Here is a 25,494-nt window from a genome sequence, read left to right as displayed (position 1 = left end):
AAAATGCCCCTCAGCTACTCTGAATACATTCACACATGTTTGAATATCTGAGATTTTTGCCCCAAAATGGCAGCAGTCCGATAACATAAAACACACACAGCTCCTTTCTTTTAAAGGGCCGAGATGCAAAAACAGGTTGTAAATCGTCAGCTGCTAAAAATAGATGACCCCGAAACAAGAAGCAAATGAGGGTTTACAACACGACTGCTGGTGTGTTTGTTACTGCTCGTACTGTGGGCATCGTATGGAGGACATCATGTAAACATCTGAGCTCTCTTCCTTTTCTTGTGATTGGCAACAGACGCAACACAATAAACAAATAAATATTTCAACAGCGTCGCTAACGATGATCTATTTGCATGAGCGGTGGAAACACCGTTGTCATCGTAAGAAGTGTGTGAGAGTCTCTGCTGGGGGACATCTGAGAATACTGACGATGTTTTCAGGATTTTAATTGTTCATTTATCCAGACAGAAGGAAAAAAAGTGATCGCACGGTGTTGTTTAACTCTCAAATTACCAACAAAACATAAGAATCCCTTGTGCAGCTAAATACTGAACGAGGCCTCGATCACACACAAACACTGTTTCTGCTGCGACGCCTTCGTGTGAACAAACAGAGAGAAGCTGGGTTTTATTGCAGAAGCCTTCAGACTCAGTTTACCTCGTATAAAACAACACGCTTCCTCTTTCTGCACTTTATTTGTATACTTTATGTTTTCTTGTGTTATTGTGTACGAGCAGACGCGAGTGTTGGTCTCACGGTTGTTCTCTCTGATCACTGACTGGTTTCTTGATCTTCCCGTCAGTCAAAGAAGAGATTTAAACATCCTGCTGTTGGTCTGTGAAGCTTCTGACCTGCTGCTACGCTGTGAACCGTCCAGGCCTCTGAGGTCGTCATGTGCAGGTCTGCTCTCAGTCCCCAGAGTCAAAACTCAACATGGAGGAGCAGCGTTCAGTTAATATGAACTGAGACTTTTATTCTGTAGTCTTGTCTCTTTTAAACCTCTTCTTTTTTAGTTTACTTTCCTATTTCTTAACTTGTTTTAATGTTTTGTTTCTTGACGTCTTCCTGCTTGTTTTTAACATCTTTAATGTAATTTTCTCGCCCCTGTGAAGCACTTTGAGTCGCCTTGTGTCTGAACTGTGCTCTACAAATAAACTCGCCTTGGTGATTAATGTTAAGGATGAGGGACGATTAAGACTTTCAACTGTATTTGTGCTGTAAACCTTGAACAACCTGCTTTTGAAATACTGTATTTAATCATAAAGTGGAGCAAAACAGGACAATAACTTGAACAAAAAAGGTTTTTAGGCTCCTGCCGTCTCTGATTGTCATATTACAGTAAACCAAACTACCAGTTGTTACAGTCCACATGTCGTCACTCTGACCAGCTACATTATAATCACACAGTTAATGAGCGACACCACGGGCAGGCCTGCAAACACAGCTGAGTGACATCTGCTCTGCTTTCACCGCTGTTAATTGGGATGGACATCACGGCCTATCAGCTGCAGCCACTGTCAAACATAATTAGAGCGGAGGACGGCGAGACTTTAAGCAGAGACGGAGACAGGGATGGAGGACGGAGACAGGAACATATGGAGAGCAGGAAGTGGAATAAAAGAGGAGATAGTGAGGAGTGAAGTGAGGGCGAGAGGAGGGAGAGGATCTGGACTGATGAGATGAAAATGAAGCCAGTTTCCTGTTTCTGAGCCGAAAACACAAAAATCCTCTGGGATGTCGCTCTGGCACATCCTCGAGACCGTCGTAATCAAAGTTGGGAATCACATGAAGGAGACTTGATTTCCCGCTGGATGTTTCCCCCACTTCATTCATCTCACCACATTAAGTCCTACAGCTTATCAAGTCGAGGCCGCGTGCAATCTTTAGACGTGCTCCAACACATCAGCGTTACGGGACGACTGCCGGACACTCTGACAGATTAAAAACAAAACAACTGTGTGATGTGTGATTCGGCGTACTGTATATTTGGCCATCGGAAAAGGAAAATAAGAACTCGTGTGCGCTTCAACCCGCTAATGTTGTACAAGGATAAGGAGCTGGTGGCGCTATTTCTCCAGTCGGTCGTCCAATTCAGAAGTCAGGAGGTCACAACAAGATGGATTAATTACAGGAGCACTTGTTGAAAATGATGAGGAACACGAGACGGAAACGTTTGTTCACGTGTCAGTTTGATCAGTGTTTCCATCGCTGTCCGCAGATCTGATGTGTTTGACTCTCCAGCGGAGGTTTTTGGATCTTGATGTAGGCACACCGCTGCAAAACATTCATGCGGGGGGGAAAAAATATTCAGACGGTCGTTGATGACGTTGAAGGTCGCTGGTTTGAATCCCCGGCTCCTCCAGCTGCATGTCGAAGTGTCCTTGAGCAAGATACTGAACCCCACATTGCTCCTGATGAGCAGTTAGCACCCTGCATGTCAGCCTCTGCCATCAGCATGTGAATGTGACAAGTGTTGTGAAGCGCTGTGAGCGGTCAGTAGACTAGAAAAGCACATTTACATTTAACATATTTTGCATCAGACAAACTGCCATTTTTGTAACACACTGATGGGAAAAGTCTTTCTCCTGCACTTCATGTGAATTATTGGTACACAACATTTTGCATCTCAGCCGAGAATGAAAACACTTCTGCGATTCTTTCCTCACTTTTTCAAATTTCTCACATTTCAACCCCACTTTTAGATGCTTAAGTTGAAAATGCGCAAAAAAAAACAGGACAGAATTCATGAAAAGTGTGGTTGCAATGTTTTCTGGGTATTATATTTACTATCTACAGTCACAGTCAGCCTGATGCCCTCCTGTTCTTGTTAACTTAAAATATCTACTGTCAGTCTTTCAAAGCAAAAAGCCTTCAGGCGGAGAGACCTTTCCTTCAAACCTAAAGGCATCGATTCATAAGTTCTTCCGAGAGCATCTTATCCGTCAGCGAGCCTCGACTGTAAACACTTCATGTCCTCACGCAGCAGCGCCCACTGTTCCCACGGTCCCTCGCTGCTGCTTCCAGCTGTTATTTTCACTTTGCAGCGTACATCTTTAATGCGAGATGACGTCTTGAGAAACCGTACATGAATGATTAAATATCACATAATGAAGAGCGGGTCGACAGGGTGGGAGCAGGAGCCGTTTGCATCCCTCTTAAACAGAGAAACCGCTGAACAAACATGCGCGACGTGAAGCTGCGATTAGTGCTCCGGTGACTCAAAGGTTATTCGACGCGCACGAGTGTTTGACATCGTGCTTTTAGCGACGAGCGTTTAGCTTTGAATGGAGCGGGCTGAATATTTAACTCTGGATGAGTTGTTTGTATGTTTCTTTTTTTAATTTCTCACACTGCATCCAGCAGCTGTGGGCGAGGAGGACAGCGGATGTAAATAATTACTGAGATTCACCTACAGATGGTTCAGAACAGAAGCTTTCAGTCTGCAGGACATTTTACTGACACCGCCGTGTTTCCACTCAACAATGAGCCTCTTCTGAGGAAGACAGATGTGCGATAATGCTCCAGGCTTAATTTAATAACAGCCACCGGTTTCTTAACATGACTGTCACATGGCTCTGAGAGGTAACCGCTCCTCTGGCAACAAATTCAATTAGCTACTTTGTGAGGAGAAAGCACATCTCATTGACCGACTTAATAGGTTTTATCTGGTGATGTAAGTGCTGAAAATGTTTTTGGTGTCTTTATAAAAAGACTGTGAGAGGAGATCTTCAGGGGATCCTCCATGTTTGAGGTGATTGTTTGACACAGGATGTTATGGAAAGTAAAAATAATGAGCCGCTCCAGGTCGTCTGCGTACCAGCTAACGGCTAAAATACCCCGATATCATTAATCTTTACCGCCGCTAAACGTAACGTCGTCTCAGATCAGGAAAGTTTCCACTTCACTCGAGACTTGATGAGCTCCAGCAGCCTGCAGCCAAAACACATCACATCTAATGCAACGCTGCTCACTGTCAGTCTGAGGGGAGACACACACCCGGTCAGATATCATCTCAGAAATGAAGGCAGTAACAGCCTCATCTTCATCATTTAAGACTTCAGACGCGATAACGAAGCCGCAGATTGTTATTTTTTCCTGCTCCGCACTAATGGGACTAATGAAAAGTGTAATTTCACTCACCATTAGTAACCTGCTCTCTGTTATTGGGTTGCATTACGCAGCCGACGATGTATACGAGAGGCTTTTTATAGAAGCGGCATTAAAAGGGGCTGCGCTTGATGAACTTTCATAGTCTGCTGGTTCAGGCGAGCATTCAGCTGAGGTGAGTGTTATTTACAAGTATTGTTAATGGAGTTTCAAAAAAACCCATTATAATGTCTGAGCTGCACTTAGTTTCAAGACCGGTGTAATCCTATTAAGACTTAGAGGTATGTAGAAGAGGCATAGTGCTCGAGATTTGTTGTCTGCCATCTTTATTTCCCTGTATTATACTCTGTACAGTGACCTTCCTCCTAAATGTCACTTTCACATATTTTCTGCAGAGTCAGTTGGCGCATCGTTACCAGAGGTAGAAGGCGATTAGTCTGCAGGTTGGACGTTGCAGGCAGAAAATGCACAATCACACTCGACCATCGTCAGCAGGATATTCACGATACACCTGCATCAGGATGCTGCTAACTAATGTGTTTAAAGCCAGAGGAAAAAACTGGATTAAAAGATGATCCCCCCTTCAAACCCGAGGCCACATCCACACTGATGTTCGAGGAACACGCCGCTCGTACAAATATCAAAAAAAGTTGCACTCCTTTGTACGTTACACCTGGAGCCACAAATCATACAAAAGTCTAGAAAAGGGTTTTTCAGAGAGATTTCATCCACATCGACCACATCGCTGTCTCACAGAGGTAAAAAGGAGTCTTGGCAGAAACACATCAAAGACTGATCTCATCAAAAAGGAAGGAAATGAGCAGCCGACACATCTGCAGAAACTACAAATAGAAGCTGAGGGTATTTCTAAAAAGAGAGGTGGACCGACCCTGAAAGAGAGACCGGGAACAAGTCGAGAATATGAATGTGACAACAGACAAACATACAGAGATGATGCAACAGGAGCTAATATCTTTAAGTTGTCATGTGGGGATACAGGATGTGCAGAAACAGACTGCAGAGAAAGCCTCGGCCACTTACAGCTCGCCGTCAGGAATACTGAACGACCAATAAAGAAAATGGGAAAACACAGAGTGGCAGCGGCGACAGTGTGTCTGTGTGTGTGTGTGTGTGTGTGTGTGTGCACTGTAATCAGCTGTTAGTCAAAACATCTCGTCTTGATTTTTCTTCTCACCATGTGATGAGGCCGGCGGTGACGGCGGACCAGGTGACGCAGCAGGAGTTGGGCTTCTTGCTCTCCTCCTCTTCATCTTTGCGGCAGCAGCACAGGCAGCTCAGGTAGATGGCGAGACACAGCAGGTTGAGGCCGAGCCCGGCGGCCGCCACGCAGCCCAGGAATATGAGCGACTGCAGGGAGGAAAGAGGGGAGAGGGGAGGGGGTGACAAGTCAGAAACAGAAAGCAGCTCGTTGTTTGGCCTCGAGCAGTGAAAAAACATTTTGTCCTGGAATGCATCGTTTCCCAGAGGGTTTACAAAACTTTATTATTTGGGAAATCGGCCCGTTAAAGGCGAGACAATGCAATGTTGCTCCTAGATAACACACATGTACAGTATGTAGCATATCTAATGAACCCTTGTGTGGTCCTGAGGGTCAAACATGACCCGCCAGAACCCCCTCAATGATCTTTCAACGTGAAACTCGATGACTTTTCCTAAAATGACCCAAACACTGACTTCGTATATATTTACAGGAAATCGTGTGCACTCACACAGACAATAAGAAATTTTAAACATGTTTGCTAATGACTGAACACATATGAAACCAAAACCTTCTTGTGCATCGACAGCATCGACTCTCCAGGACCTCACACATGACTGAAGTTCACAGACAAAACCAGAGAATGTAGCTTAAATGTCAGCTAACACACTCACGGTAGGCTACGTTAGCTTTACAGGGAGCTAGCTATGAGCACATTTACATGACGACAATAATCTGATAACTGGGAATAATCAGGCTGTGATGTGTTTAAATGCACTTTAGTGATGCGATAATGGAAAAAAACAGGTTTTCTAAACATCCTGTCGACATGACGTCGCTCATCATGGCGTCTGGGATTTATTAGATTTGCAAAACGTGCAAAATAACGCTCTCCTTCTTCGCGTTGTGCATGTGAGCAGCAGTTTTAACAACATCTGGTTTCTTTTACGTTTTTTACACGGATGCAAAAGACCGAAGGAAACCGGATTAACGGTGTACATGTGCCGGATAAAGCAGAATATTGGGCAAAAAAACTTGGATTTCTCATAATCCGATAAAGCAAAAAGAAGAATATCGTACTGTGGTGTTGACATGACCACTCCAATCATCTGGTAACTCCATAACTCAGATAATGATCAGTTTCATATGAACACAGAGGATCCAACAAGAAGGTCTTCCCAGCGAAGAGGCCACTCGAGGGAAGAAAAAAACTCCACGACAAGCGAACACAGACGTATTCTTGTGTTTCGGCTAACGAGAGCAGCATTAGCATTTATTCTGAGGCCTGCAGTGAAAGCCAAAATTAAGTGGCCAATCATAACACACACCGAGTCATTAATTTGCTTTTGCTAATTCATGTTTTCCAGCGCTGCGTGCCGACAGCAACGACAGTCTCGATAAATCACCGTTAAAAAGCTTTTCCCCTCATCATCTGCTCGTGTCTCCTGAAGAGCTTCATCACGGAGTCCAGACAGACTCACACTGGTGTCAACAGTCATCGTGGTAATAAAACTAACAAACACAATGAATGTTTCTGCGGCGGGACAAAGAAACGAGGCCGGAGAGCGGACGCCTCCTCGTACATCTCCGCGTCGACTTCCCCGCTTACTCCTCCTTTAGCCTCCATCCCACCTCCTGCAGGAGATGGAGCGCTGTGACCAAAATAGCAACAAGAGCCGTCCTAACAGCCTCCAATGAATTCTGCATCCATCTGTGAGCAGATGGGTTTATTCAAGCTCGGCCCCTCTTAACGTGTCCTTTTTTTAGTTTGTCTGAAATCTTTTTGGTGCCGAGCCATCTGCTCTCACGCTGTGATGTTTGTGAGTCCCACAAGTCAAGTAGTGGGATTAAATTAAAAAAAAACGGGAGAAGAATCTGCAGGATTATGTCAACGATCGCTATGAAAGAGGCAGGTAAATTGAAAAATCCTCAGAAAAGCCTCGAAAACAGATGTTTATAGCATCTGTCACGGCGCCTCTCACAGGGGAACACGACTGAAAGGTTTAAATAAACGCGATTATTTTGGATGCTCGCTCTTTTTGCACTTTCTGCACCGTGAATCTTTGTTTATATCATTTGCACCCTTCCCCCCCAAAATCAATATTTCTTTCTACGCTCGCTCCATCTGTTGGGCTCATCTTGTCTCATTTCACGGCTACATGCCTTTCATGAAGCAGGACGCACATCTGCTGACAAAAAAAAGGGGAAAAAAGAAAGAGAAAGAGGTGTCGAAGGACAGGAAGAGCACATTTGCGGTCACCGGCCCCTAAATGGTCCCATATTCTCCGGTGCTCCTTTAAAGCAGGTGTTGGAAATTAGTGGAAACTTGGCGCCGAGCGTTTGAGAGACGGGATTGTAAATGTGTTAATGGGTGTTCTCAGACTGATGGATGACACCAAGGTGAGACAACGAGGTGCAGAAGAAGAAGGCGGGGAGGCGTTGGGGGGGTCGGCGTGACGAGAGCCGGCGTAAACTGGGTGTAATTGAGGTGAACGCAGTAAATGAGATGGAGATGTGGGACGCAGGTGGGTAATATCGAGGGGGGATGGGCGCGAGGAGATAAAGAAGAAGTGGGGGAGAAGCTCGCTGTGTCGGGGCCACCCAGCCTCTCCTATCGTCATGGTAACGTGCAAGTTGGTCGCCGCCCTCGCGGCGGGGGGGAGGGAGGGAGGGAGGGAGGGCGAGCGAAAGGGGCGAATTAACACAGCCAATTTGAATTAAGCAGCATGTGACGGGCCGGCTGAAGCTGCCGAGCACCCTCGTGTCTTGTGATTCCTCCTGGCAGCTGAACAACGCTGAGGCCAGGAGGGAATGTGAGGGAGACGAACTGTGTTTTTTAATCTCTATTTTGGTAAGTTTGATTGTTTTTGTGCCTGAAAACATGTTGTATAATTTAAAAACACTGCGGGGGGGAACTCAAATATGCTTTTTTGTCTTCGAGAAACATTTTTATTCCAAGGTTTCTTTTTGAGGCTCTCCACTTTCCTCTCCGTCTATCACTCTCTCTCTCTCTCGCTCGCTGTCCTTTCCTTTCTTCTGGGCGCAAAAAATAATGGCTTCTGAATTATGTAGCATCCATCGAGTGGAAGGTCGCACACACACACACACACACACACACACCACAACCCCATCCTGTAACCATCACTTCTGAAGTGCTCCAACCTTCCATTAAGTTTAAAAAACACCATTTATCTTTCAGGCGGCCGGAGCGTGCGTACAGCTGCTCTCTGGGAAACAATCAAATTGGCAGCTCCGACCACTTAACCGCTACCTGAATTAGCTCTGAGTAGTTTCCCATAAAAAAAGTAGACACCATGTGTTAACACCCGTCTCTTTACTTACTCGTTCCTAACTCAAGAGGCTCGGCTGTTTTTTACGGCTTTGTTTCCTCTCGATTGTCCCCTATAGACAGGGAGGTGGGGAGGAGGAGGAGGAGCACGAGGCTGGAGGCAGCGGCACGAGGGGGAAAAGAAAAAAGGAAGGAAGATCTAGCTGAGCGGAAAGGCTTTCCCTGAGATCTGGAGAAGATGAGGATAAAAAGAGGAAATAGGGAGGAGAGGGGCTGCAGAGTGATGGAGGGGAAACTGTAGGTCATGAAAACAGTGAGACAGCAGCAGAGCGGAGACACGTGAAGGAGGAGAAGAAAAGAGGGCAACGAACGCCTGAATGATGCGTGTTCGGTCTGGAAAAGGGAACACAAAGGCAAAGCTAACTCATCCACACCACAGTCTCTTCATTACTCAGGCCACGGCCCAGTTTCTCTCTGGATGTCTTCGCCCCGAGGCCGGAGCGTTGCATAACGTTTTACGCTTTATCCCCAAAAATAGTGAACAGACCTGAGCGAGAGCGAGACGAGAAGACGTATCAGCCGTACGCTCGGCCCTCAAAGGACGGCGGATGAACTAAATCAAGAGATGACACATAAGTGAACTCAGCAAAGGTTAACACAAGAGGAAGGTTTTCCAAAAAAGCACCTCATGAGCCATCTGTTAGTCACAAACACTGCCATGTGTCATGTGGCCCCGGTGTGAGTGTGATAAAATGCACAGCTGCCAGCTCATGAAGGATATCCAGTGTAATCCAATTAATTATTGGCTAATCTATCTGTTTTTTTTTCAATTAAAGGATTATTTTATTATCTATTAATTGTTAAAATGTAATTCAAAATGTCAATCCACAAAAAAAACCCTGCAATAAATCCAACTTTCTTACAGTCTGGACTCAGTCGTCAGGATGAATCATATCAACATCTTCACAAATCATGTATGAGCTGACAGCCAGTGACCACAGTTCAAGACTGTGTTTCAGTGGCTGTAGTGAGAAACCAGTGGATCACTTTGGGACAGTTTCCAGCCGCGTTTGTGCCGACAAAACCAGGTGTCTTCAACGAGAACTGCCAAGCCGCTGAACGCATTTTCAGACTGCGTTTTAACAATTCCACGTCGTATTTGTGGCGACCATAAGAACAGATGTTTTTGACGGGAAGTCGGGACATCTTCAGTCGTGTTTGTGGCGACGAGGAACTTTCAGTTTTTGTTGATTCTAGCGGTACGACACCAGCGCCTGTTGTCGTAAAGATGGCGACGATGCATTTGTTTAGGAAGCGAGTGACGGAGAGACTGCAGGATGGATCACGATGAGGTAAAGCATTTATATGTGATATATGTGATCGGACCCGAGCACAGGTGTTTGGTCTCGTTTGCTGTTCCAGGTCATTTATAATCATCAACCTGATCTGGTCCTAAACCTAACCTGGTTTTATGTGCCTTAACCTAACCGGACCATGAGAACAGCACGGCGCACAATGAAATTGCAAACAGAACCTGAAGAAACACGAAACTGCGACATAAAGTAAAGTCTCGACACATCCGTCGTTTGCAGAAAACGTACATTGCCAACATTTTTCTGGTGATTGGGCTGCTCTGACTGGTTAAGTCGGCTGGGTTTTGGGTCAGAATATCAGCCAATCGGAGGCAGAGTAGAGCTGACACACGAGATACGACTAGAAGTTTGCTTTTGCCTCAGTCGACAGAAAGTCTTATGAGATACTCGACTTCATTTGAAAGAGGGACAGAGGAAAAGAGGAATAAGTTGCTAATACGTTCGTACTGCAGTGATTTACTACTGAGATTTTCCCCAAATGTTCAGTCCTCATCTATAAAAGAGCATAAACAGCACCTGAACAGCTCCACTGATAAAAATCTTTATTGGAGCAGAATGGAAACAGGCAGAAAACAGAGGAGATGGAGGATGAGCTGTACGTCGAGACAGTTAAAGTGGTATATAGCTCATTCCTTATGCTGAGCATATTACAAAATCAATTTTTAATACACAAGTAGTGAGCATGATTAATACATAGCGATGGAAAGCACCTCCATCTGTTACATCTGCCGAAGGCGACTAGCAGAGGAGGAACTCCACGAGCTCGCAGTGACGCTAAACGCACCGCTGAGCGATACGAAGCGTCTTTCCGCCAGCGTGGCTGCTCCACAGCAGGTGGTGGACAGCTGTGTGCGGAGGTGGAGAAGGTCTCCGGGCGCGCTGGGAATCGGTGTACAATGTGTGTGTGTGTGTGTGACAGTGACAGTGACATTACTTCAACATGATCGGGGTTAAACATGTGTCAGGTCACGTAGAGAAGGAAGAAGACACGCACAAAGACTAGAAATTCCACCTTAACTCACAAAACAACAAGGACAAACCCACGTGCTGCAGTCGAGGCAAAACTCAACATCCAGAACACAGAATCCCTCCAGACATCTTAACGTAAAGCAGCCAGTTACTATTATTCCTGTGACGTTTCCTTCTTTGCCACGTTTAACATGCTGTAAAGTTTATCATAGCACTTTATATAATCCACATGGAGGGCCGAACGAATGCCGCCCCCCCCTCCTCCCCTGAACACCAACGGAGCAGTCCGACTCGCCGTCATCTCTCGGCGCTCCCGCCCGTCCCCGCTCTGACACTCGGGTCAACACCCTCGGGGACCCGGGCTCTTTCCGGCAGAGTGCACTCGGCTGGGCCTGCCCATGTTCACGGCTGGGATGCCATTAAGTCCCGGCAAAACGACCCATGGGTTATGGATGAGAGGAGGAGGAGGAGGAGGAGGAGGAGGAGGAAGGAGGCTCCTCTTCTGAAGGATCCTTTAAATCTGTTGCGCTGCCCTGTTGCCCTCAACAGACTGGATTCACACCGCGGCCATGTTGCCTGGACATCACACTCGAGGGTGAGAAGCTCAAACGTCGTAATGCTGCAACTCGTATATACGTAAATAATCTGACAGTGTTTTCACTGACGTCCTCCTGATTGATTAGCACCTGAGAAGACAATGGACTGTGATGTTTGTAAAGTGTTTTGATCATTTTAATAATCACCTCAGTGTCTTAGATAACCGTTAGCAACCCAGCTGGTCGAGGCAGAGGGCCGCCCACCACTGGGTCCGGTTCTGCTCTTCCTGTTAAAAGGCAGGTTTTTCTCGGCAGTGTCCCCAAGTGCTTGCTCCTGGGGGAACTGTTGGGTCAAATAAATATTGATTGATTGATTGATTGAATGTTGGGCAGTCCCTTTGTGTGGTTAGCCCGACTTTCAGAGCTCAGCTAACGTCGGGTCGCTATGGGTCTTTTCTTACACTCGGTGCCTGGGAAGGTTGCAAAAAATCAAAGTGACTGACGCACAAAAGCTCCAACCTCACTGCTCATAAGTTGACAGGAAGTAAACAGATGTGCTGTTCATCACTTCTGCCCTCATGAATGTCTTCCTGCGCTCACATCATTGGATTGCAGTGAACGTTATCTCCTCATTTCCTTGGCACCCTCTGTGAACCCGGAGCCCAAACCTTCCCCCCTCGGGGGAGTCAGGGGTCGTGGTTTTGATGCTACACCCCCCCCACAACAAAGGAAACCCAACCCCCCTCCCCTCAGCCTCCATGAAAGAGCAGACTCTCATTGTTGTTTCTGCTGGAGGGGAATGCTGCTGCGTGAATCCACTTGTCCCAGTTCAAGCAGCTACACACATGTGATGCGACCTGCAGAAGATTCGTATCGTTGCTCTTCAGAAACCATGAAGAAAAAGGAGAATCAGATGAAGACCGCGCCGTCACAAACCTCTGGCTCTGTGGATCGTCCTTCAGCGCCGTCACATCCTGTTTAAACGTTGTTATATCAGCACAAAGGATGGACGTACTGCCTTATTAGTACAGACCTCGGCCGTACCATCCAGCCAATCAGGTGATGCTAATTACCGGCTCCGAGGCACTACAAAGACAGATTGGGGTTAATGACCTTCTGGAGAGCCAGAGGCGACACTGCGAGAGCCTCTTTCTATGTGTATGACTCAAACCAGGACTAAGTAGAAAAACAAGACATCATGACGACTATAGAAGCTGAATAACTGTTTTTACAATATGATTACACACAGAGAGAGAGGCTGAGGTGAGGCGAGGAGCATGGAAATCAACAACAACACATTTTGGATTGATTTTTCTTGGGAAGGCGACGGGAGCTGGTGTTTTTCCAATGCAATCAGAGGCAATAATGGATTTTTTCAGCACTTGATATGCACAATTCCCCCATTTTCTACAACACAGCTGACTGTAACAGCTCACGCATCCAGTTGTAAGATCAGCTGTGATCAGTAAACATGCAGGTCTAAAATCAGAACCAGCGAAGACACAATCCAATATTTGAGATTACAAAAATAAACAAACGCAGGAAAATAAATGAAAGTAAGTGGAGAAACACATTTTTACTCTCACGGCTTCGTCTCGCACACATGAGGCAAGATCGATTAGTGACGGTCTGACGAAGAAAATGCTGACGTACGCAGAAAATCTGAACGTGAGGGAAACAAAGACAACAACACAAAGCTCTGGAGGAGGAGGCTGTTTGCAGGCACTCGGCTGAAACACTGATCTCAGGGAATCTCTGCGAGAGAAGCCACTGAGGCGGCAGGATCGAGTGTCTTAAGACTGTGTGTTTGCTCCGGTAATCGAATACCACGTCTGCGGCTTGTTCATTTATCCCCATTTCATTCTAGGTCGCTGTAATAGCAAAGATAAAAAGCTTTCAACAGAAACTTGTCTGAGCTGGATGGTGAAGTGATCTGTGGCCCAGACATGAAAAGAGGATATTGTGTTGTCGAGGACAAATAGTGACGCTATTAAACAAAGCTCTTTGTTTTTTAAGTGCCGGGGGGACGGACAGGAAGTGTGAAACCTGCACAGATGTCCGTGTTTGTTGGGTAATAAAGCAGATTTATCTTTGCGTTAAGTGCTACAATTAGAGTATCTTATGTCGTCAGTTATATAAAGTAACACAACATGATAAATATACCAAAGCTTACGTAAACTACACTACATACAGCACAGACTGTTTCAGTGCTGAGCAGCGACAGAACGAGGCACGTTTTCCTTCAGCGACGACATCACATGTTTTTCTGTGCTTGACTGAGCGTACAGCCGCAGTCTTCAGAGTAATTACTGTGTCAACAACAGATTATAACAACACAATATTGAATATTCATGAAAGGAAAATGGGCTGACTAATGTGTGACCTTCAGATAGTGAGTAATGACGAGGCCTCAAACCAACAACAGAGATAAAAAGACCAAGATTGTCTCGTCAGTTAAAGTAACATCACTAGGGACGCAATTTGGGTTCTGGTTCTGGTTCCCGTTCGAGCTTGGGCTTTGGTTGCATGCAGGTAAATAGGAGAGCTAAACCCATCAGCTATCGTCTGATGAAGATTTAGCTTTGCACTTTTCATGTATCTGGATTCAAATGCAGAAATCTGTTGAGAGACATGAGCCGAAATGTCGTTTCTTGCATCTTCAGTTGCTGATCGGACAACGACCGGCTATATATCGCTATCGGTTACCCAGATGTCGTTGTCCCAGAGGCTAGATAGTCATCTGATCGTAGCCAATGGGCTCCAAGATTGTGGTCTTGCTAACATATAACTTAATAAAAACAGTTAAATATTTTGCCCCGTAAGTGATTTCTCTTGTGAAACTACGACTTTAGCATATGGTGGAAGAATTTCTATTTAAGGGAACATAGTTTGCAGTGAGACAAGAAGATTAATACCACTTTACAGCTGTCCATTAAATATGAAGCTCGAGCTACGAGATGGTTAGCTTAGCTTAGCATAAAGTCCAGAAGCAGGAGGAAAATCCCTTCACTATTTACGCTAGGCTAAGCTAAGCGCCTGATGGATTCATACTGAATGTACAGTTAAGAGAGTTTCATCAATCTTCTTGTCGAACTCTCGCCGACAAAGCAAACACAAGCTTATCTCCTAAAAATGTGGAACTATTCCTTTAAGAACGTCTCTATCACTCTGTTACCGACGCTTCTTCAGAACCAGGGAAGTTCTGGGTCAGTTAATAATTTAAGAAAGCAACAGTCTAATTTATAATGCTGTTTGAATGTAATTGGCCCTGATAACAGCAACAACAATGCCGACTTCCTCGTACATTATTAAAATGCTACGATCCTGATCCTGATTGATCCTGATCGATCCTGATCGATCCTGATCGATCCCGGCTGTCGTGATGACATCACATCACAGTGCCTGGGCTGGGTGAGGAGCAGCAGGACTGAGAGTATTTTGCACAAAATTGTTGGGACACAAAGCAGGAAATGGGAGGGGAAGTCAGATGGACCAGGACCTGCTGACCTACACATGATGCCTGGCTCACACACACTCACACTCACACACACACACTCACACACACACACACACACACACACACAAATATTAGATAAACTAGGCCCCTGTCCTATTTTTTGAGTGCAAGCATTTTCAGTTCTCAGTTTTCGCCCTCGTTCCGTCCTCCGGGCCTCGAGACAGAGACATTAGATGCAACAAAAAAATAAATTTCCGCAGCATGTACGTCCCCGAGGTGATCATCAGCAGCGCTGGGGTTTCACTCTCTCAGCGAGAGGACAGTAAAAAGCCTCAGTCTGGTTAAAACAAAGTGCTCATCAGGTCGTCGAACAGCTCCTGAAACTTTCACTCCGACTGCCGAGCAACTTTTCTAAAAACAGACAATTATCATGTTCAGTTGGGTCGGTCAGGAGCAAGTGTGCAGAGGAGTGGAAGGAGGCAGAGTCTGAACGTCTCTCTTCACAGTACGTTCTTTACATAATTGAGTGCAACACCGCAAAAGACCTCCAGACTGTCCTGAGTTCTTAGAGAGAGATCAGATATGCAGAATTAGGGATCCTGCTGCTTTTTTTGGGACGACTCGTCCCGCTCTGCCTCTCAGCAAACCCATTTGCCGGGACAAGATGTTGGCAGGTTACGTTTCTGCAAACCACTGATGCAAAGCACTTCCACATCAGGAGGCGGAGGCGATGGTGGAGGACTTACAGGCAGGAAGGCTGCCAAGCCGGTGACCGCAGTTCAAGACAATAACAGCGGTTTCAACATTTGTAAGTGTGACGCCACTTGATATTTTTAAGGAGACCTTGAGACAGTTTCCAGTCGTGTTTGTGGTGACGATAAGCTCGGGCGATCACGATATTAACGTCTTACGGCAAAGACTTTCTAAATTGAGCAGGTCCAGACCATACTCCTTGATTAATTTATTTACAGAGACCCAACATTTCCCCCATTAGCAAGCACTTGGCAACAGTGGCGAGAAAAAACTGCCTTTAACAGGCAGAAACCTCGAGCAGAACCGGACTCAATGGTGGGCGGTCATCTGCCTCGACCCATATTACACTTACAGGCACTTAGCCCTGTCTCTGGGCGTGACCTCATGTTGTTCCTGCATCGAGACAGCCGATAACCTTCACTATTTGATCTTGGCACAACAAACACGCTCCATGCGTATCGGCTCGCTGATAAGGATGACATAACGGTGCCATAAAAGTATCAAAGTCCGATACCCAGCTCTAGAAACAGCTCGTAGCGTGCTTTGTGTTTGGGTGCAGCGGGTATCAACACTTTTATTACATACTCTAGTTTCTTTCGAGCATACCGAACCCTGAACTCTGCAGCGTGTTGCAGCTCTGGATGAGGTTTTTCCCAAATACTGTAAGTGAAACAAGGACGAGGCAGAAGAACGGGGCGGCTCATTGTCAGAGGACAGAAATTAGGGAAGTCTAGTCAGGTGATTCAGCTGACAGACATTCCTCCCCTGACAATAGCAGCGTCCAACAGAGAGTGAGAAACACTACTACCACACACACACACACACACACACACACACACACACACACAGACAATGAACACTGAAAGATCACGACCTCTTGCATTCCACCACATTCGCTGGACCTCAGCCAACAAAGGACTTCACCAGGATCACCCACAGTACAGCCAGCCAATTATAATTCCTCTGAAAAGCCATACGGGCCGGCTGAAACCCACGGCTGCACTGCTCGACACTTCCCACAGCAGCGGCCGGCGAAACAATCCATTCAGCGGACTCATTTTAACCACGTGGACTTCATTTTTGTTGTTTAACTGGATTCTTTACTATTAAATCGCTGCAGAAACATCCGTCGTGATGCCGTTAATCAACTACAACGTGCTGATCGTATCAAACCGAGTACTGACTCGCTTAATTAGCAACATTAACACAATCCCTCAATAATTCAAGTAGCTTAACATCCAGAGGCAATATCATCACCTGTTCTTGCCAGATCTGCTTCCCTTGATTGCACAGACAGCATATTATCGCTGCTAATGCACTCAGATAACGAGTGTTGATCAGAATTAAGCTCGCCGGCCCCACAAAGGACAGGAAATGTAATGGCCTAAATAGCCTCGCATCAGCTTGGAATTGAGTCATTAGCTTCGGTGCTTCACACCAAATTGTTCTAAGAAGTGGCAGCATGAAGGGCTTTGACCTATATCTGCGACAGACACACAAAAGAGAGAGCGGCGGCACTGTTGTGTCACCGACGAGGCAGAGAGAGAGAGAGACACACAAACAAACGTCAGAGAGAGCAGGAGAGGCTGAGGTGGTGATGACGATGGGGGGGTTTCCACACGCTTGTGTTTGACAGTTTCCCAGGAGGAAGTGCTGCTATCCTGCTGACACTCACCACCCCCGAGCCTCCCACAACCCCCGTGGCCCTGAGTCCACTTCCACGCTGCTGCAGAGGACGGAAACTGGCAGCATGACAAGTGAAAAGAAAATCTCCTTCATCTCTCCATCTGTGTGCCGACACCAGAACAACATGCCACAGGATAATCTGTAAATCATATCCACGAGTACTGGTGAAGAGAACGCAGCTGAAAGCAGAGAAGCATCACAGCTGATACTGAAGCCAAAATAACTTTAACTAGTAAAAAAATATTATTATGTCTTTTCTTACACTGCTAACTGTCGTTAGCTGAGTTGGCTGTGCAGTTAGCGGTGCAGACTGGGAGCCTGGAGTAGTTTTACGAGAAAGGACAGGTGGGGGCTAGCTGGTTAGCATGCTAGACGTCTTTCTGTTGATAATTGTATTAAATTTTTGATGTTTTTACACTAAAATAGTTACATATTGCATCTTTAGGACAGCTTTGACACTTTGTAGTTTATGCTACCTGCTCCAAACCAAACAGCATGTACACAAAGTTAGCGACTAGCTAGGTAGAGTTAAAAATGGTACACAGAAGTCGCAGTTCAGTTCAAACATCAATCAATTTAAAAAACGACACAAAAAAGATATTTTCGGCAGGTATATTGACGAGGAAAGGTTGTGTTCGGGGTGTTTGCTGTGCAGCTCACATCAGTAAAGTCAGTTTGTTATTGCACCACCACATTCGACTATTTACAAGAGACATCTGTCGCAAAACTGTCGTATAAGACTGAACATTCGTGATCAGGAAGACTTCACACCCAACAGTTGCGTACGTGACGTTGTCTCGTTCAAGGATCACCAAAACCCACGACCGACACCCTGTAGAGCCGCTCCTGTTCATTAGCCAGCTCACAAAACTGACCAACTCTCAATATAACTGTCAATTTGACCAGACGTGTCCTGATTTTCACCTTTTTTGGACAATTTTTCTTTCTTTTGTGTGATTCAGGGATCAGACCAGGAGTGTGTTTGTCTCTCTGCACTGACGCCTGTACAGATTTGTTTCTGTAATGCGGTTCTGGTCCACCAGAGGAGGCGTGACTGAGCCTCTCTGTTGTTGTGCAGTCAGTGATGGAAAACGTGAGAGCGTGACGACTATCGAGCCGTCACACTGTAGTCTGTGGTGGTCCTGCATCTCATCCAGGCGTCATGAGTCAGAACTGATGAGACTCCTGCAGGTTCCTCCTTGTTGGATCATGTTTCTGACTGAAAACACTCGCACAGCAGCCGACACGTGACTCCTTTCACAGTTCTTCCCACCGTCTGTCACCTCACTTCTGAAATAAAACACCTCCACATCTCTGTGACTCTGTTGAACCCTGCAGAGTCTCCTGACCTCCACCTCTGGTCTCCACCTCTGGTCTCCACCTGTGGTCTCCACCTCGGGTCTCCACCTCTGGTCTCTGGTCTCCACCTCTGATCTCCACCTGTAGTCTCTGATCTCCACCTCTGGTCTCTGGTCTCCACCTCTGGTCTCCACCTCTTGTCTCCACCTCTGGTCTCCACCTCTGGTCTCCACCTCAGGTCTCCACCTCGGGTCTCCACTTCTGGTCTCTGGTCTCCACCTCTTGTCTCCACCTCTGGTCTCCACCTCTGGTCTCCACCTCTTGTCTCCACCTCTGGTCTCCACCTCTTGTCTCCACCTCGGGTCTCCACCTCGGGTCTCCACCGCAGCACTGACTTTAACATGTCATGTGTCCTCAGCGTGATGTACCTGACAGGGAGGCTAAGCTGTAACCTTGAAAGATTAAACAGTGAGATCATCAAACATTCATGGTGCTTGACATGTGTTCACAAGCCGGTCATTAGTCATCCAGCAGTTGATCCCAACCCGCTTCAGAACCGTGAGAAACGGTCCTGTCAGCGCCTCTCGAGCTGGGTCTTTCAGATGGGAACCACTTCGACTCCCATGGGTGAAAAACAAAGCACCCACATGTGAGACACCAAGCGGGAACTGAGACGTCTGTACTTTTTCTGCAGGCATGTGACTCAGCCGTGAGACATTTCTGCAGGCAGCACCAGGACTCTCCAGGATTTCTCGACTGGGTCCACCGAGCTGTGGTACTGGAGAGAGAGAGCTGCTCACAAATGTGGCAGACTGCTGAAGGTGGCTGCCTCTCGCAGACATTATGAGCCACTTCTGTCCTCAATAACACAAAAATCTGCAGCCAGCAGGAGACACAGCGATGATCACCAGCCTGCAGCCTGACATTATAACACACATATATATAAAGACAGAGATGTTTACAGCCCCAAACATCTGCTCCCACTGACCTGCTGGTAGTTCTCCTCTTCAGGCTGGAAGCTGTTGTCTATGGGCTGAAACCTCAGGTTGATATGAGGGAAATTGTGAAGCCAGTAAGTCCACCAGGGCGCAATGTAATCCACCCGAGCCGAAGACATCCCTGCCCCGAACCAAAAAGTTGGGCTTCAGCCTAAATTGGCCTCCCGTCCACTAGAAGCGGGCTGCTGGAGATCTTTAATCCCGTCTCACATCAGACAAAGACGGCGAAGAAAGCATTGCTCGTCCGCGGAAACACTCTCAGCCACACATGAGCGCAAAAAAACAACCCCAAAACCGTCCCAAGAAGTCCCGCAGAGTCCCGCAGAGCCCGCACAGTCCGCAGCGCCGCGCGAAGTGAGACCACACAGATTTTTTGTCATGAAGAGAAGAAATAATCACTCCGCGTCTGTGTGTGCGTGTGTGTGAGTGCGTGTGTGTGTGTGTGGACCCGCAGCTCCTATCCGACCGACAGCTGCTCCACACAACACTGTCGCCGCCGGGAGCGCGCACTCAGGACATGAGGGAGGTGGCGGGAGCGCGCAAAGACGCTCCCTTAAAAAAACTGAGTGAGTTTATAAAAAACACAGACTGCCAGCAGGTCACACACACACACACACACACACACACACACACACACACACACACACACACGTCCTCCTGACTTAATGTGTGTGAGGATCTCGCTCCTGCACTGACACCTAGTGGTCAAACCAGAGAGTTACACAAACTGTACAATAAATAAATAAATAAATAAAACAAAAGGTCTATTACAATGTATACATTTATATTTATTTTTTCGTTTATATGTGGCGGACCCTGCCACCTCTCTAGCTTCAGACAGTATTCTGGGACCTTGTTCTCCTCTGACAACAGCTTGTTTATTCACTTATGGGAAAAATAAATATTTGTTTGTGTTTTTACCTCATTAATATTGTAAATATTAAAATTATGAGTATTATTTAACACCTTGGCCAGGTGACAACAGGTAAGACACTTTTTGTTTTTCATGTATTTCCATGTGTTTTATTGAATCTCTGTCCCATCTTTAATAAACTAAATGTATTTGTTATTTATGTGAAAAATGAGTAAAATAGATCTAAAATAATAAATAAAAACAGGTTAAATGCATCTAACCACAGAGTACTGGGATGTTGCTGGATTTCTTCCCAGTACACAGCTCAGTTCACTCTGTACTGGTTTTATTTCGGGTGTTGTTTCACTGACCGATGTTTTATAAGTGTTTGAATGAAGCTTCACAAGGGAACAAAAACAACTTACACCTGTTGTACAGTTTTTCTTGAGCCTACTCATTTTGTCCACTGTTACAGGATTAATCTGCAAATGTTCACTTTTAATTAAATAAGTCTTAAGTTTTTTCCCCCTCAGGACACAAATATTGTGTCCTTAACATTTAATTATCAGGCAAACAAAAATGTTTCACACCAAACATTGAAGGAAATGTCCACATTTTATATATTTTATCAATCTGGATTTTGTGGAGACGACGGCACTTAATCTTTCCGATTATAGCTCTGATCTGACATCTGGTGGAGAGACGTACACACCACGTACACACTGATTCATGCTTCATCATACAATTCAGTTTTTCTAATCATGTTTGCATCTTAGCAAGACAACACAGACACAAAACCACAGACAAAATCACTGTTTTCCAATTTTTTATTACAATTTGTACATCACGGATTTACTTGAGCTCCTTCACAGACAGACCTGCAGACAGACAGAGAGAGAGAGAGAGAAACAGGTTAGAAAATATTCACCAGCAACCAACTTCACACCACAACAGACAGTCTGCAACTTGTTTATGACAGACGGGGAGTGCAGTCAAACACCAATATGTTTCTTAATTTATAATCCCAATGCCTTTTCTCTTGTGAGTTACAGCGTATTATCCACAGCTCCTACACAGTATACTACTAAAACATGCTGTATTGTGTGATTTGGGGGAGTTTAAATAATGTTCTGCTTTTTCTCTCATTTTCCATGACAGAAAAACTGGTCAACTGTTTTCCAGGACACGTGGGAACTCTGGAGAACTCGCTAACGAACACGTGTTTGACAATCTCGTTAAAAAAGGAGAGAATCAACGACATCCGCCTCAACTGAACATCTGACAAACTCAACGTCTTCAGTCATGCAGTCAAGCTTAAAATGTTTCAGAGCAACTTTTAGGTTTGTTCAAATCCTTCAACAAGGAGGCTGCTACTGAATCATGTGTTTTTACTTAATAACCACATTCAAGGTGAACAAGTTGTATCAGCTTAGCGTGACGCCATTGAAAGCAACTGAATGTTTTATTTACACACAAATGTGCAGAGTTTGGATGTAGTTTCAGCCCTCACACTATTTTCATCTCTTCACTGTTGAACTTCTATATAATCAGAAACCTGAAGAACACAGTTAAATCGGTAGTTGAGTCTTTGTCACGAGCTTATTTGGATTAACATGATGAAAACTGCCAACCAACCACAAGTACTAAGATTCACAGGGGACCTTTAACATATAGAGAATCATAACAGCAATAATATTCAACAGAAGACGACCCATAATAATAAATGTTTGTCTGTGCTTAGTAAACTCATTTTGAAATGTTACTGTTCCTCTTCATCAACGCACTTTGGGATACACAGAGTTATAATTAACACATTATGTCATGATGACAGTATTCTTATAAACTACCTTGGTAACAGTGTCTGCAATTATACTTTATGTCACAGTTTACATGAAGACATATCTTCCTCTTGAGGACGCTTGCTTAAAAACAACGAGATATTAAACATTCATTTCTAAACTAAAATGTGCTGGTTTTGTTTCTCAGGCTGAATAAACACGCTGTAAAACATCTGCCATGTGTTCCTGAACGCTGCCTCATTTACATCAGTACAAGTGCTGTTATTACGAGCACACTGCTTTGGTTCACAGTGCTTTACTACAATCACAGCCATCCTCTGCAGCCTAAAGAAACGTCTCACACCATCCCTGTGTGATGGACCCACTCACAGAAACCACAAGTGAGCCAAAACTCCACAGGGTGCCTTGAATTAGACCCAGCAAAGACTCAAACTTCTTTATAAGGGACTCATCTAAGACTGTTCAAAGTCAAGTATACATCATTTAGATGCAAAAACCCCATGCACCGTGTTAACTGGAACTTTCTTGTTTGAACCCAGACTGCCTTTATCTCAGTTGTGTGTTCACATCACAAGCCGGCTTCTCGTTAATACTACCGACCTGGGGGCAGGGACTGCTTGAGCTTCTCAGCCTTCTCCTTGTCTGTGATGACCAGGGTGTACAGGTACCTGCTGCAGCGGACCTTGAACTTAACATTGTCCTTGTTCTTCTTGATCTTTACGGCTAGAGGAGACAAACAAGCACAGTTTAGATTGAGCTCATCAATAGAAGCATCTGCTCAAACCTCAGTGAGATGGCGTGTATTCGTACAAATGTGCAAAACAGACTGCAGTTGCTTTATTTTACTGGTTTGTGTTTCCTGGACTTATGTTGCCAACAAATTTGGAAGTATTTTGAGGAAAAATAGGAACTTCTTTGAAAGACAAGCTCCATGTAAGTGCAAGAAAATGTTAAATTATTCAGTTATTGCTGGAAATTCTCCACATGACTGATTTTTGCATGCTCAGCACACTGACTTGAGCACTTATTTGGAATAAATCCTTAACTTTCTCTAACTAATAAACAATTGCATGTTTTTTACTAGGACACTACTTTGTGAATTACATTTCAGTAGTCTCCTGTTTTTCCATCATGTCTTTTAAACGTGCTTATATTCATGATAAAGTTGCATGCACACACATTGCTTCAGTACAGGCAGGTGAGACCGTGAAGCGTTTAACTTACACTTGGCATCCTTCCTCCTGGCTGTCAGCAGGAAATCCTTGATTTCTTCAATCTTGCGAGGCTACAATTGAAACAACAGATTTAAAAAAACATGTTTAATTCTCATTCACAGGAAACAGACTCAGGTTGAGGAGCGCGGCGAGGTGGTGTCCGGGGACCGGTGGAACTGAAGTCTCTGGTAGAAATCGAAACTCAGCACTTGGTCCATCATTATTCTTGCAAGACTGTGAATCCATCACGAGCACATCAGCCTGAGATGTTTGGACGTCTTGCTGAAGGCTAAAGGCTCCATTCAAGCTAGCTAGCTGTTAGCTGTCACTACCGTAAAGCACCCATTGCTGACGTAAAGTACGTAAAGCTACACTTTTCAGTACAACTACAGCTGACATGGCTTCAACTACTCTGAAATACTCGACCCTGGCATCTCATAAGATAGATAAACACAAAATGGCTGAGCTAATGAGCCCGAGATGACATCTCTCTCCAACAGGCTGCAAAGTTAGCCGGGCGGCCCTGCTATGCTAGCGGCACCATGCTAATGCTAATCACATTGCTACCCTCGTATTTTGACCGTCACATCGCCATTAACACACATTTCTAGTTATACGTCCACACACACACGTAACAATACTGTATAACAAGCAGACGTAGCTATTTAAGTGTTAAAAGTAGAGAACAAGTCCTCACCATGCTGCCGTGTCCGCGGACTGAGCGCTGCGGGGGGAAGAGCACAGAAAGATGGAGTCAGTTCATCGGTTATAACGATGAGCAGAAAAGTGTTAGAAAATAAATTATTATCTCGTCATCAAGCTGCCAAAGAGGATAACTATAATTTGACACGAATAAGGATGTGAATATAAGCGTTTAGGAGGATGGATGATGATAGAAATCGCGAATTTGTTTATGTGTGAACGTGAAACTCACTCAGTCTGCCAGAGAGGGGATGAAAAGGGGTGGAACTTCCGGTTTGAAAGGCTTTTATACCGCGCTACGGGAAGTACAGAGGGACAATGTCGAAAACGAAAAGCGTATGATGCGTGGTTCAGCTTACTCGTAAATGAATCGTAAATAAAACATTACAACTCTGTACGTTGAGTTTAAAGGTACTTTACTTTAATTTAATCAACATTATAATCATCTTTGAAACACGTTTCCCCTCTGACAACAATTAGGAGTTTGTAAAGGTACGTACTTGTGTATTAAATGAATATTCTGATTGATTTTGTCCCAATAATCTGATTAATGATTGAATTGTACACTGTTGATCTCCACCTGATCTGTTGCTTCTGGCAATTAAAAGTCAAGTCAATTTTCCTTTGCGTAACCGGACACAGATTATACACATAAGCTCTTTTAATTGAACATAATACAATGGACAGCGTGACCGATAAGTGTGAAGGCCATTACTCGCCTTCTGTGTGGCACTTTTGTCATCCTCCTCCTTGTTTTTTTAATTGAGCTCTTCCTGTGCGCAAAAGGCCACGGACTGCTTCTTGTTCCTTTCTTCTGATAGACAAACAGGACATATTATGTATTTATTTAAGTACTATGCAGTGAAAGGTACCCCGGTGTATCCATCCCTGACCTAACCCGAACCCTCTCGCCCTGAAGCCTTGTGCTAGCTACGACCCTGAAAAGACTGTAGTCGAATGAAACAGGAAGAAACTGAATGAATACCGAACACAATGCAAAATATAAAATAAAAATATCATGAAGAGGATCAGTTCAAAAGGCTGTAACACTTAGAAGGTTCTCAATTCAATGATAACTTTTGTGTGGACATCAAAACCTTCTCAGAATGAATGATTTTACAGCAGGAAGGCAAAAGGTGAAAATAAACTTCACATACTAATTAAATTCTTTGCAATACTTTAAGAAAAGGATTTTATTCTCACTACAGGTAGTGTCATTGCTGCAGGACCGAGG

General features: G+C 45.0%; 2 protein-coding genes across 3 annotated transcripts in view; both read right to left on the bottom strand.

The window, feature by feature from the left end:
- Window positions 1–20,134, bottom strand: part of ttyh2 (tweety family member 2) — a 59,442-nt gene extending 39,308 nt beyond the window's left edge. Inside the window, exons 1-2 of one of the 2 annotated variants that reach the window (XM_073490364.1) lie at window positions 19,683–20,134; window positions 5,309–5,481 (exon numbers count right to left, since the gene is read on the bottom strand). In XM_073490364.1, coding sequence (XP_073346465.1) covers window positions 5,309–5,481; window positions 19,683–19,811 — 302 coding nt within the window. In that variant the 5' untranslated portion in view covers window positions 19,812–20,134. Of the gene's footprint in view, window positions 1–5,308; window positions 5,482–10,704; window positions 10,761–19,682 lie in introns of those variants that run through there. The other variant, XM_073490365.1, reaches the window with a different exon arrangement.
- Window positions 20,135–21,354: 1,220 nt separating this feature from the next.
- On the bottom strand, window positions 21,355–24,555 carry rpl38 (ribosomal protein L38). Its single transcript, XM_073490334.1, has 5 exons — window positions 24,493–24,555; window positions 24,256–24,282; window positions 23,569–23,629; window positions 22,945–23,067; window positions 21,355–21,423 (listed from the first exon to the last, which is right to left on the bottom strand). Exons 2-5 carry the CDS (start codon window positions 24,256–24,258, stop codon window positions 21,398–21,400), a joined length of 213 nt encoding a protein of 70 aa, XP_073346435.1. The 5' UTR covers window positions 24,259–24,282; window positions 24,493–24,555; the 3' UTR covers window positions 21,355–21,397.
- Window positions 24,556–25,494: the final 939 nt, after the last annotated feature.

This window comes from Pagrus major, chromosome 20 (genome assembly GCF_040436345.1).
Source record: "Pagrus major chromosome 20, Pma_NU_1.0".
NCBI classification, from domain to species: Eukaryota; Metazoa; Chordata; class Actinopteri; order Spariformes; family Sparidae; genus Pagrus; species Pagrus major.
The sequence above is the reverse complement of the archived record's forward strand: the minus strand, read 5'-3'. Positions and strand labels throughout refer to the sequence as shown.